This window comes from Myxine glutinosa, chromosome 5 (genome assembly GCF_964187855.1).
Source record: "Myxine glutinosa chromosome 5, kmMyxGlut1.1, whole genome shotgun sequence".
Lineage (NCBI taxonomy): Eukaryota > Metazoa > Chordata > Myxini > Myxiniformes > Myxinidae > Myxine > Myxine glutinosa.
The window spans coordinates 184,449,098-184,461,999 of record NC_136265.1 but is presented as its reverse complement, the minus strand read 5'-3'; the positions used below and the strand labels follow the sequence as shown (position 1 = coordinate 184,461,999).

Sequence of the window (12,902 nt, the reverse complement as noted above, 5' to 3'; positions counted from 1 at the left end):
ATAGGGTGTGGTATGGCGCTCAGCTGATTAGGTTTTGGTGTCGATCGGCCTTGACCTTCAAGGTCATTTTGAAGGTCATTCAATTGGGTCAATCATGGAGGTCAACGAAACCCTTATTTTTTGAGTAACTTTGATCTTATGATCTCCAAACTTGGTGGGTATATAGGGTGTGGTATGGCGCTCAGCTGATTAGTTTTTGGTGTCGATCGGCCTTGACCTTCAAGGTCATTTTGAAGGTCATTCAATTTTGACCAAAAGGTAAAATTTTCAAGTTTCAGTTACCATATCGAGTAGTACCTCAAATTGAAGCCCTTGTTGAGTGCTTTCCAAACATATAACTAGTTTGACAATGTGACGTCATTTGACGGCGTTATGACGAAAAAACTGCACTTTTCATGTATATTGTATTGCTTTAGTTCGCATTGTTTAGGTCACTCTGTAGAGCACAGTTCCCTTTGGAAACTCTTGTAAGTTCGCATATCAGAGTCTTTTAGAGATACCCTTTAGCACACAAAATTATGAAGGTCAAGGTCAAAGGTCAAGGTCACTTGGCAAGATACGGTTCACCCTGTGGGTGACATATGTTTATTTTTTTGTTTGTGGTTAATCATTTTTTTTTCACGTTTAGATCACTCTGTAGACCACAGTTATTATTGGAAACTCCTGTAACTTCGCATATCAGAGTCCTATAGAGATACCCTTCAGCACACAAAATTTTGAAGGTCAAGGTCAAAGGTCAAGGTCACTTTGCGGTCAATCATGGAGGTCAACGAAACCCTTATTTTTTGAGTAACTTTGATCGGATCGTCTCCAAACTTCATGGGAATCTAGTATATGGTCCGGCGCTCAGCTGATTAGTTTTTGGTGGCGATCGGCCTTGACCTTCATGGTTAGCGCTGGAGGTCGAAAATTATTGACCCCAAGGTCAAATTTTGAAATCGTAGGTACCATATCGAGTAATACCTCATATGAATGCCCTTGATGAGTGCTTCCCAGATCTGTAAACAGTTTGACGCTATGACGTCATTTGATGACGTCATGACGAAAAAACGGAATTTTCACATTTTGGCAAGATACGGTTCACCCTGTGGGTGACATATGTTTATTTTATTATTGCTGTGTAATGAATTGTTGTAAAATGTCACCCTCCTTCCTGCAATTGTTGTTGTATAAAGGTCAAAGGGCGTTCCCGTAGTTAATTCCATAAAGCATACACGCAGGACACCATATCTCCCTGTTCAGTAGTTATATCCTTATTATGTGTATTAGTGTAAGGCTGTGTCTTCCATTAATTTGACACTCCATTGCACTGCATTAAATAAAGTAGATCCCTCCGACATGGCATCTTCAAAATGCCAGGTTTGCCAGGTTTGCTGCAATTGCCAACTGCATTTGGGCGGTTTTCTTCATTCGCCATTGCTGCCCTTTGGCTGGGGCTAGCTCGAATCGCCCCAAAACCACCATTGGCCACGAGGTAAGGTCGGGGAAGAAAGGCGTGTCTCCACCTCGTCATAGAGGGGAGGAGTGAACCAGCCCTTGCCGACCAACACAGAACGAGGGGTTGGCTTTAGAGTGCGGAGAAAGAACGTTTGGGGGAGGTTCGCGAAAGGGTCAAGGGTGGGGCTTATATAACCCGAGGAAGACGCCCCCAGAGAGAGTCGAGGAGGGAGGAGATCAGATCACCGACAAGCAAAAAGAGAGTCCTGAGAGTTTGTGAGAGAGGGAGAGAGGACCCGTCACGCCAGACCCCCCACCAGCAGCGTTGGCTCCACCAAGCAGCTCCGACCCGTTACCCCGCGCACACGACAGGATCGGTGGCATCGGCGGCCGTCGAGGTCCAGCCCGACGTCCCGTGCGGGATCAAGCTACAGCCAGCTCCGTGCCTTCCTCCCCCTCCAGCCACCCACCTCATTCCAGCCAATCCACTCTGCAATTCCCCGTGTGAGTCCGTCTTTGTTTGTTCTGTCCAGGGTATAAGTTAAGCCTGTTTAGATAAGCTAGCAAATTTCACTGTGTCACCTTTCCTCTTCTGTATTTTATTTTCTTATCCTTCCTTCTTCCTTGGTTTCTTTCAATTGTGTAAATAGTAAATAAATCATATTTGTATTTCTTACCCTTTGCCTTTCTTTCTTCTTTACATCCTTCGTTTTAGTCTTTTCCCCATTGAATATCTGTGGCGCGATTCGGCCAACGTTCAGGAATCGGGTTAGTCGGGGTAACTGTTCGGGCGCGGCGGCCATCCGCTCGGCAAACAACATCCTCGCCGCGGTCCCGTAACAATATATATATAGAGAATTAGAGAGAGAGAGAGACAGCGAGAGACAGAGAGACAGAGAGAGAGAGACAGAGAGAGAGACAGAGACAGAGAGAAAGAGACAGACAGAGACAGAGACAGAGAGACAGACAGAGACAGAGAGACAGACAGAGACCGATATATATAGAGACAGCGATATATAGAGATAGTAACAATATATATATAGAGAATTAGAGAGAGAGAGAGACAGCGAGAGACAGAGAGACAGAGAGAGAGACAGAGACAGAGAGAAAGAGACAGACAGAGACAGAGACAGAGAGACAGACAGAGACAGAGAGACAGACAGAGACAGAGAGACAGACAGAGACAGAGAGACAGACAGAGACAGAGAGACAGACAGAGACAGAGAGACATACAGAGACAGAGAGAGAGACAGACAGAGAGAGAGACAGACAGAGAGAGAGACAGACAGACAGAGAGGGACAGACAGAGAGAGACAGACAGAGAGAGACAGACAGACAGACAGAGAGAGAGAGACACACACACACAAAGAGGTATGAAGCAATCCTTATAGTTCTTCATCATTTTGAACACTTTTAGCTTGTTCACACGAGGAACACACACTGTTCATCACACCAAATGGAAAAATACTGAAAATATTTCCTCAACCTGCAAATCTTTTAACTAAAAGCATCATAAAACTGTCAGAAAAATCGCAGTTTGGCAGGGTTGGGAAACTGGGGATTCTCAATAATACCCCGTCCAAACTTCAGCTCAAGGAACTGGCGATGGTTGTTGGGCACGTTCGCTTGAATTCCAGCGAATCCGAGCTTGTCAAGGGGCACCAGGAAACTCTCGGGAAAGGCTCGATCTTGGGGATGGCTTTTTATCCAGGACTCTCGGATCATTAGGCCATTGTGGGGGTAGAATGGCCAGAGGTCAACATGGAGACGATTTGTGTGGCTGTAGTGAACACGGTAAAAATCACCCTCTCTTGCCTTCTCCCACAGAAAGCCTTGCTCGTCTTCCACTGCATTCGATGCTAAGGGACAGAGGGAAAAAACAGAGGGCATTGACTTTGGATCATGCTCAGCTGCACCACTGATCAAAAATGTTTAAAGCCCTTTGCACCCACAACTTAATAAAGTTACACATTATCATTTAATTAAACCCACAGAGGAAAAGAGACAGAGAAAAGAGACCATGGGCAAGGTGAGTGAAAGCAGATAAATCAAGTCAGTTAGGAAGGAGAAGATAATCATTCAAGATAATCTTTTCGTTGCCATATTGCAGATGCAATAGGAGATCTTTTTCATATAGGAGATATTTCATATAGTTGCCATATAGGAGATCTTTTTCGGCATTAGATGTAAAGGGGCTTGTACTATTATCCAAAGCCATTGTAAGCCCAACACTGGAGTACTGCAATATAGTTTGCTCACCTTTTTACGAGAAAGATGAAGATTGCCTCGAGAAGGTGCCACAAAGAACTACTAGATGGTTACCAGAACTTCATAAAATGGAGTATCCAGATAGACCTTTTCTAGGTAGTAGGTTGTAGACAGCAACCGCCCAGGGTGGTACTGCCGTCCTGACTTAGGAGCGTTAAAGTGGTGCCCGGAACCATCTTACACTCTCCATATCAGGATTGCTGGTCTTACTTTCTGTCACACATTCTACAGCTACCAGGCTAGCTTCAGTCTCTCTCACAAACAAACATCATACACTTTTCTTCTCTTTTATTTAATTAAGGCCTGGCCTTGATGAGGGCGAAACAGTCCGTGCCTGGAGCCTCCAACATTAAAAAAAATAAAAAAAATATGAGGGCACTTTGTCTATCCACTCTTGCATAAAGATGAAGTAGAGCAAAGATTTTTTATTTTTTTTTCAGAGAATTGGATAATGTGGACTATAAGAGGTTTTTCACAATAGAGGCGTCGACCAGGACAAGAGGGCATTCACTCAAGCTGAATAAGTTTTATTTTAAGACTTAAATCAGAGTGTGCCTTTTCTGTCCTTTGTATAAATAATTGAAATTGTCTCTTCCTAGTCATGTGATCGAGTCTGGCACGTGAAATCAGTTTAAGTCTGCTCTTGAGAAGCATTGGTTTGACCATCCCTTGAAGTTTAACCCCTATATTAGAGTTTAAGACACTGTTAAGTTTAAGACACCAGGGGCACATAAGCTACGCTTTACGTCTCAAAATCCAGTAATCCAGTAAAAGGCAAAATGCTACAAAGCAAACAGGAAATTATTGCACCCTCTGCAACACAACATAAACTAGAGCAGCACTCGATAGAGCACATCCCTCCACCAGGCTGAACAGTTTACGTTTTGTATCCCACCGATAGGCCAGATCTATATTCGGACTTGAACCAAAATATAATCGGCTTGTTATTGTCGCTGAACCAACTCAACCACCTAGTTTTGTTATAATCTGTCCACAACTGTTTGAAATATCATGATGTATATAGTTTTTAGTCCTTTCATTCAATGGTGAAGAATCACTTTAAAATTAATAAGACCGATGTAGTCTAAAAACGGCTTAGCCAGGCTTGGATCTGCTGTCACCCTGTCATGTGACCAGAACCTCAGCTCTGATTGGTGGATGTTTGTGAGGGACATACATACACCGGACGGACAGACGAACACTGTTCCAGACCAAATGGCATTGCCCTACGGGCTACGCCGAAAAAATATGGCTGCCGATCCACGTGACCGATGACTTATCCAATTTTTTTTTCTCAACCAATTTATCGCTAGATAATGCTCAAGAAATTTCATACTGATCGGATCAGGTTTTGTACTTGTCGATTTATGATGTCATAATGAAGGCACCGATGACATCACTAACATACGTCGTTCCCCATGTACTTTAAAATGAGCCACCTTTCAATTTTTCCATGGAGCAATTTTGAAGATAGAGTTGCAAAGTTTTTCGGTTTTTCCAAGATGGCGCCCATACCACGTGACCTATAATGTCATAATTATGATTAAAATTTTCTACAGGAGGAAGTGCTCCTCTGGTGAAACTTTGTGTCAATTAGACCAACGAATATGAAATGAATGAATTATCCTTTTAAGGCCATTTTCCCCGCTAGAGCGGGGGTTAGCCTTGCGGGCCCCATGACAATCATGGTTCCTTGTTTGAGACAATGTTTTTATGGCCGGATGCCCTTCCTGATGCCAAAGCTTGGTCATGCTCTTACGATGCGCAGGGATACGGTGTACCGTTTCTAAATCGGGGTACACACCGGGATCATTCATCCCAGCAAGCTGGTGCTCAATTTGCCGACCTCGGAAGGATGACAGGCTGAGTCAACCCCCCTGGTGTTAATTCAACGGATTGACCGGGATTCGAACTCAGGATCCTGGGATCCCAAGCCGGCACCCTAACCGCTAAGCCAACACCAGTCAATTAGACCAACGGTTGCAGATAAAATGAATTTTAAAGGGAAGAAACCCACAAAATGCCAGTGAAAGGGCCATACATACATACAGTCATGTGAAAAAGTAAGTACACCCCATGTAAAGTTTTGACTTTTTCAACATATTTCAACAAACAGCTATTTGATCTTCATTTCAACATTATTGATAGATAAAGGTGATATAATATAACAAATATCATGAAACATTTACATTTTGTAGTCCATTGTATAATTTAAATAAACATAAATGCAAATTTCGCATGTGGAAAAAGTAAGTACACCCCTACATTTATCACTACTTCAAATACCTAAAATTAGAATCAGGTGCACCAGCTCAGGTGCAAATGATTAGAACATCGTTAGAGAGGATCTTGGAGGAAACTGTCTTATTTAAACCTCAGACATTTAGTTTGGTTTGCTCTTTGTTGTTGAAGTGTGCGGCATCACCATGTCTAGATCAAAACAGCTCTCTGAGGCCTTCAGAAAGAAGGTTATAGATGCCTACGAGTCTGGGGAGGGATTTAAAAAGATCTCCAAACAATTTGAAATCAATCATTCGACTGTCCGGAAGATCACCTACAAGTGGAGAAGATTCCAAACAACTGCCATCTTGTTCAGGCCAGGCTGCCCCAGCAAGTTCAGCCCGAGAGCAGACCGCAAGATGCTGAAAGAGGTCTCTAAGAACCCCAGAATGTCATCACGGGACCTACAGGTAGCTTTTGCCACTGTTGATGTCAAAGTGCACGAGTCTACCATTAGAGAGAGGCTGCACAAATTTGATCTACATGGGAGGTGTGCCAGGAGGAAACCTTTGCTGTCCAGAAAGAACATCAGGGCAAGACTAATGTTTGCCAATGAACACCTAGGCAAAGACCAGCACTTCTGAAACAATGTGCTCTGGACAGATGAGTCAAAGGTAGAGCTATTTGGCCACAGTACCAGAAGACATGTTTGGCGAAAACCAAAGACAACATTTGACCACAAGAACCTGATACCATCTGTAAAGCATGGTGGTGGAAATATTATGGTTTGGGGCAGCTTTGCTGCATCAGGGCCTTGGCAGCTCACCATCATATACTGAAACGCAAAATAAACTTACCACCTTTGAAACCTTTAAATATCAACAATAACACTGCGTGTAGTAAATGTGTGAACTTATTTGTGGACAATAGTGTCCTCACTGTCAGACAAAACGGTCACGGATGGTCACTTGAACCTTCAATGGTCACTTCATAGCACAGCTGTTGAACAGCCGTTTTGACTGTCAGTGATTAGCCAAGGGGTACGGGATGATTTTAATGAGCTGCACGTGATGTCTTGATATTGGCTTTAAAAAGGCCAGTGCAAAATGGGCATTTCAATCAACATGCCACGATTGTCAAGGGATCAACGGCAGCGTGCCCTGGGCATGCTGCAAGGCAGACTGAGCCTTACCACTTGTTTGAAATGTAATAAAATTGTAACAGTTCAAAATAAAACAAACCAACAATTGCTAATTGAAACATTGGCATTTTATTGATGACATGTCAAGTTTTTGACCAAGATACACAATCTCATCAGTTTGTTCTACAGTACAGAACAGCACAGGGTGCAATGTCAGTCCCCTTTCAAAAGCGTGTGTGGCCACCATTGTTTTGGATACAGGCAGTGCATCGTCGGCGTATACTGCCTACCAGTCTTTGGATGGATTGCTGCTGGATTCTGTCACACTCAGTCCTCAATGTCTGAAGCAGCTCTGCCCGTGTCCTGGCCCTGCCAACTTCTACGTGTCTCCCAAGCTCATCCCACAGGTGCTCTATGGGATTCAGGTCAGGGGAGAGCGCAGGCCACTGCATGGTGTTGATGTTCTCGCCTTGGAGAAATGCAGTGGTAAAGCGAGCAGCATGGGGACGAGCGTTGTCATGCTGAAAGGTTCTCAGTTCTGGGTGGTCTAGCAGGAATGGCAGCAGATGAGGTCGCAGGATGTTATCCACATACCGCTGGGTGTTAAGATTCCCATCCACAACCACCAGTGGCGTCCTGTACCGGCCTGATATGGCGGCCCACACCATCACACTTGGGCCACCCCACCTGTTGGCTTGACGCACGCAACAATCGGCATATCGCTCGCCAGTTCTTCTCCAGACACGCTCACGCCCATCAGGACTGTCCACACAGAACCTTGACTCATCGCTGAAAGCGACCTCGTTCCACTGCGCCAAGGTCCACCGCTAATGCTGCTGGCACCATCTCTGTCGGCTGCGGCGACGGGCAGCCGTCATCACGGGGCCTCTGTGTGGTCTTCTGTCAGTCAGACCATAGTCATGCAGTCGTCTTCGTGCAGTATCATTGGAGATCCGTGGGTTTGCACGCCCCGGAGTTTCTGCCGCAGTGCGGGATGCTGGACGGAATCGATCCCGCAGGTGACTTCGGACCATCTGCCTGTCCTGCCTTGCAGTGGTGACTCTTGACCTCCCTGATCGAGGTCTGTCATCTGCAGAGTTGTGGAGGGTGTCTCTGTCCACCAGGGCCGATATCGTCTGGTGTGAACAGCCAAGGCGACGTGCCACCTCACGGTAGCTCAGTCCGCCTTGCAGCATGCCCAGGGCACGCTGCCGTTGATCCCTTGACAATCGTGGCATGTTGATTGAAATGCCCATTTTGCACTGGCCTTTTTAAAGCCAATATCAAGACATCACGTGCAGCTCATTAAAATCATCCCGTACCCCTTGGCTAATCACTGACAGTCAAAACGGCTGTTCAACAGCTGTGCTATGAAGTGACCATTGAAGGTTCAAGTGACCATCCGTGACCGTTTTGTCTGACAGTGAGGACACTATTGTCCAAAAATAAGTTCACACATTTACTACACGCAGTGTTATTGTTGATATTTAAAGGTTTCAAAGGTGGTAAGTTTGTTTTGCGTTTCAGTATAGAATCCACTATGAATTCTTCATTGTACCAGAGGGTGCTTGAGGATAATGTGAGGCCATCTGTCAGAAAGTTGAAGCTCAACCGAAGGTGGACCTTGCAACATGACAATGACGCTAAACATACCAGTAAATCCACCAAGGAATGGCTGAAAAGAAAGAAATGGAGGGTTCTGGAATGGCCAAGTCAAAGCCTGGATCTAAATCCCATCGAGATGTTGTGGGGGGATTTGAAACGAGCTGTGCATGCAAGAAACCCCTCAAACATCGCACAGCTGAAAGAATTCTGCATGGAGGAGTGGGCAAAAATTTCTCCCAGTCGAGGTCAGAGACTGGTAGACAGTTATAAGAAACGCCTACTTGAGGTTGTTTCTGCCAAAGGGGGCAATACCACCTATTAGAGCCAAGGGTGGACTTACTTTTTCCACATGCAAAATTTGCATTTATATTTATTTAAATTATACAATGGACTACAAAATGTAAATGTTTCATGATATTTGTTATATTATATCACCTTTATCTATTAATATTGTTGAAATGAAGATCAAGTAGCTGTATGTTGAAATATGTTGAAAAAGTCAAAACTTTACATGGGGTGCACTTACTTGTACTTACTTTTTCACGTGACTGTACATACATACATACACATACATACATCAGACGGAGAGACAGCCAAACGCTGTTCCAGACAGGCCCGTAGGTAAAAAATTTTTATCGTATCGGGATCTGTATTCATATCTTCCCCAAAATAGAATCAATTTGTCCTCGTCAGATATCCAGCCTGTCCACCAAGTTTTGACCAAATAAATCCACAACTTTGAGATATCCTGCTTTGTATCATTTTTGGCCCTGTTACTCAATGCTGAAGAATCACTTTAAATTATAGTATCCAGATCTGGATCTTCACCAAAATCTAATCATTTCGTCCTTGTTACACACTCAACCTCTCCACCAAATTTCGTCCAAATCCATCCACAACCTTTTGAGATATCCTGTTCACAAACAGACAGACAGACAGACAGCGGTGAAAACAGAATTTCCACCCACCTTTGGTGGTGGAGGTAATTAATAACTGCCCACTACAGTATTGGGGTCTGATAAATGTCAATGTCGACTTAATGTCTTGTTGGGCTGGACCAGTTCACTCCAGGGAGGACCTTCAACTCCTTACTCAAGTCATGAGGACCTACTCCAATTGAGGAGTGGTCTAATTGTATGACCACGCATTCTGACCTTTGGGAGTTAGGATTGTGTTTCATTGACAATGTACTTCAGCCTTTGGGCTGAGGTGTATGTGTATGCTCATGGAACAGACTTGTTGGTCTGTGTACTTTGGCCATGGGGTTGAAGTACACGTCCCAAGTTCTGTTTTAACATTTGTTTTACCTTTTTATATTAAAAAAGGCATCTTAACAAGGGGAACCTACTCCAACTGAGGAGGTCATATTGCATGACCATACAATCTGGCCCTTTGGGGTTAAGATGTTTGTGTTTGATGTGTGTGTTCATGAGGAAGGCCAACAAGCCCGAAAAATGTGTCTTGTAGATGTTCCCTCTGGTCTGGTCTAAATGCGGTGGACTGGTCTAAATTGTCGTCCTGGAATAGGGTACAGTACAATCCTATGGAGACGTAGGGAGCTGTCGCTCTACTAAGCTCATGACTAACTAAGTGGAGCTGCTGATGCAACTGTTTAGCAAGAAGAGCCTTTTTAAAATGGCTGTTCCCAGAATTGTTTTGTGCACCACAGGCAGGTTAAAGTGTGGTAGGTATTTCCTGTTGGTCAATAGTTGGTGTTGTGCTTACTTCCTGGTACCCACTACATGACTACAGTAATAGGGCCTACAGTAATGGGGGCAAAGGCTTTTGAGATATCAAGGCCTACAACAAAGTATTCCCCAAAGTCTCGCAGAGAAGAGGCCCAGACATTCGTAATGTAAGAAAGGATATCACCTGTAGATCTTGCCTTGCGAAAGCCATATTGATGGTCAGATAGAAGACTGTGAGATTCAAGATGCTTGAGGAAATGGGAAATGAGAAGACATTTAAAGACTTTGGAAATAGAAGAAGTCAGAGCAATAGGATGGAAAGTTGGAAGGGTTTGAATGATCACCCTTCTTTAAAATAGGCTGCACTAAGGCACGTTTCCAGGAAAAAGGAAAAGTTTGGGTTTTTAAACAAAAAATAAACAAACAATAAACAAGCAAGCACAGGTACAAGTTCTGAAGCACACTCCTTCAAGACATGAGGAGGAATGCCATCTTGTCTGTACGCCTTGCTTGTGTCCCGAGAGAGGAGTACTTTTGCGACTGCATGGAAAGAGATTATAAGGAGGGGCATAGGATTGGTAAGGGGTGCTTCAGAGGGAGATGGAATGTTAGTCATCCAGTGTGGAATTAGAGGAGAAAAGAGACCAAAAAGAGTTGCTTTATCAGTCGGAGAGACAGCTATAGCATCACCAGAACAGAACAGTGAAGGAAAGGTGGAGTGACAGAAGTTGTTGGAGATACTTTTAGCTGAGGACCAGAAAGATCTTAGTGGAAGAAGATGAGAGGTTGTCGCATTTCTTTTGGACAAAGGAATGCCTCACCTCACGAATAACATATTTGCAATGATTTCTGATGGATATGAAAGCTGAATGCGAGTCAGGAAGAAGAGTATTTCCATATCCGATGTGCCGCATCTCTTGCACAAATCTTTCATATACACACAACACACACACACACACACATATATATATATATATATATATATATATATATATATATATATATATATATGTATATATATATATATATATATATATATATATAAACTTCCATTTTTTTTTGAAGTAAGAAAGGAATGTTAAGAAGTATTTCAGGACAGCGCTGAATTTCATTTATTTCTGCATGGTTATCTATCATCATCCCTCCACAACAATGACAATTCTTTTCATTTACTGCCAGGACTATAACCACAAAGAAAGTAGTTAAAGAATGCATACCTGCACGCTGCAATAGTAAATGCTTCTTCACATCCTCAAGGTAGATGCCTACATCAACATCATAGTCCCAAGGTATGATGTCACCATGTCGTGCGGCACCCAGAAGGCTGCCACCTTCAAGCCAATAACGTACACCAGCTGCTTCAAGCTGTGCAATCACATGATGCGTAGTGCTACGGAGTGCATGCAGGCAACATGGCGGGGTCCATCGCCCAGCATACAAATACGATGGCATGTCGTCCAGCACGGTACCAAAACAGCGTGCCGTCACCTTTGAACAACCATACCAATGTTCACGCCCATCTGCTCCATTCACCTGTGAGAAAGACAGAAGTTCAATGCTATCTTTAATCTTTATCCTCTTGGACACATACTATGACGTGCATTTATACCGAGTCATGAAGCAAAAACACACAAACACACAAAAACACACACACAAACACACAAAAACACACACACACAAACACAAAAACACAAAAACACACACAAACACACACACACAAAAACACACACACTTCTGTGTTTTTGTTGTGCAGTCATTGTTGTGCAGTATGCGCGTAGCTTTTAAAATGTCATGCCTTTGCCCTTTTTTTTGCGGATACATGATCAAGGCCAATGGAAGAGCTCAAGCAGAATCGAAGTGAGAGCGAGATCAAGGGAAGGGAGAGAAGGATACATAGGGTGAGAACAGGCTGCACATAAGCTGAATGAAACACAGCAAGAGGAAGGAGAAAGCGGGGATGAGGCAGAAAAGGAACAAACAAGCGAACAACTAACAAAGAAAAACAAGTGAGGGAGAATGGGGAAAGCACAATAACCTGGAAAAGGAGTACTTGGGAATGGGGTCATTTGGTGGAGAATAAATCATGAGTATCGATGGGGGATGACCCGAGATAATGGTCAACAGTTGTCCTGAAGCCCTGGATAAAGAATGGGACTGAATAGACTCGGGAAGTTGGTTCCACAGACGTTAAAGGTGAGTCTGGATTTTGAGAGATTAACAAGAACAAGAAAGTTACTGGCAAAGGGTTACACCTGAGCTCAATGGAGCAGTTTCCACTGTGGGCTGGTACCTCAGCATCACATCCGTCTCTCCTGGATTATGTTGAATATAAAGCTGACAGAATTATTGGATTATCCCACAATTAAACCGAAGCACAAGGTCCGTCACTCTCACATCGAAGACAGGGCAGTGGTCTCCGTTTTCTACCGCCCATTCTGGGGACCTTTCTTCAATACTGCTGCCTCTGCTCCCTCAGTACTCAGACCCCCCATATATACCCCAGATATCATGCCTTCTTCCAGTACCCCACTCCTGGTTAAATT

The 12,902-nt window shown here is 43.9% G+C and overlaps 1 protein-coding gene across 2 annotated transcripts in view; it reads right to left on the bottom strand.

Moving 5' to 3' along the window:
• Nucleotides 1–2,015: 2,015 nt before the first annotated feature.
• LOC137426605 (ribitol 5-phosphate transferase FKRP) overlaps nt 2,016–12,902 on the bottom strand; it is a 30,277-nt gene continuing 19,390 nt past the window's right edge. For both annotated transcript variants that reach the window (XM_068115279.2, XM_068115281.2), the window contains exons 4-5: nt 11,577–11,892; nt 2,016–3,296 (exon numbers count right to left, since the gene is read on the bottom strand). In XM_068115279.2, coding sequence (XP_067971380.2) covers nt 2,959–3,296; nt 11,577–11,892 — 654 coding nt within the window. In that variant the 3' untranslated portion in view covers nt 2,016–2,958. The remainder of the gene's footprint in view (nt 3,297–11,576; nt 11,893–12,902) is intronic.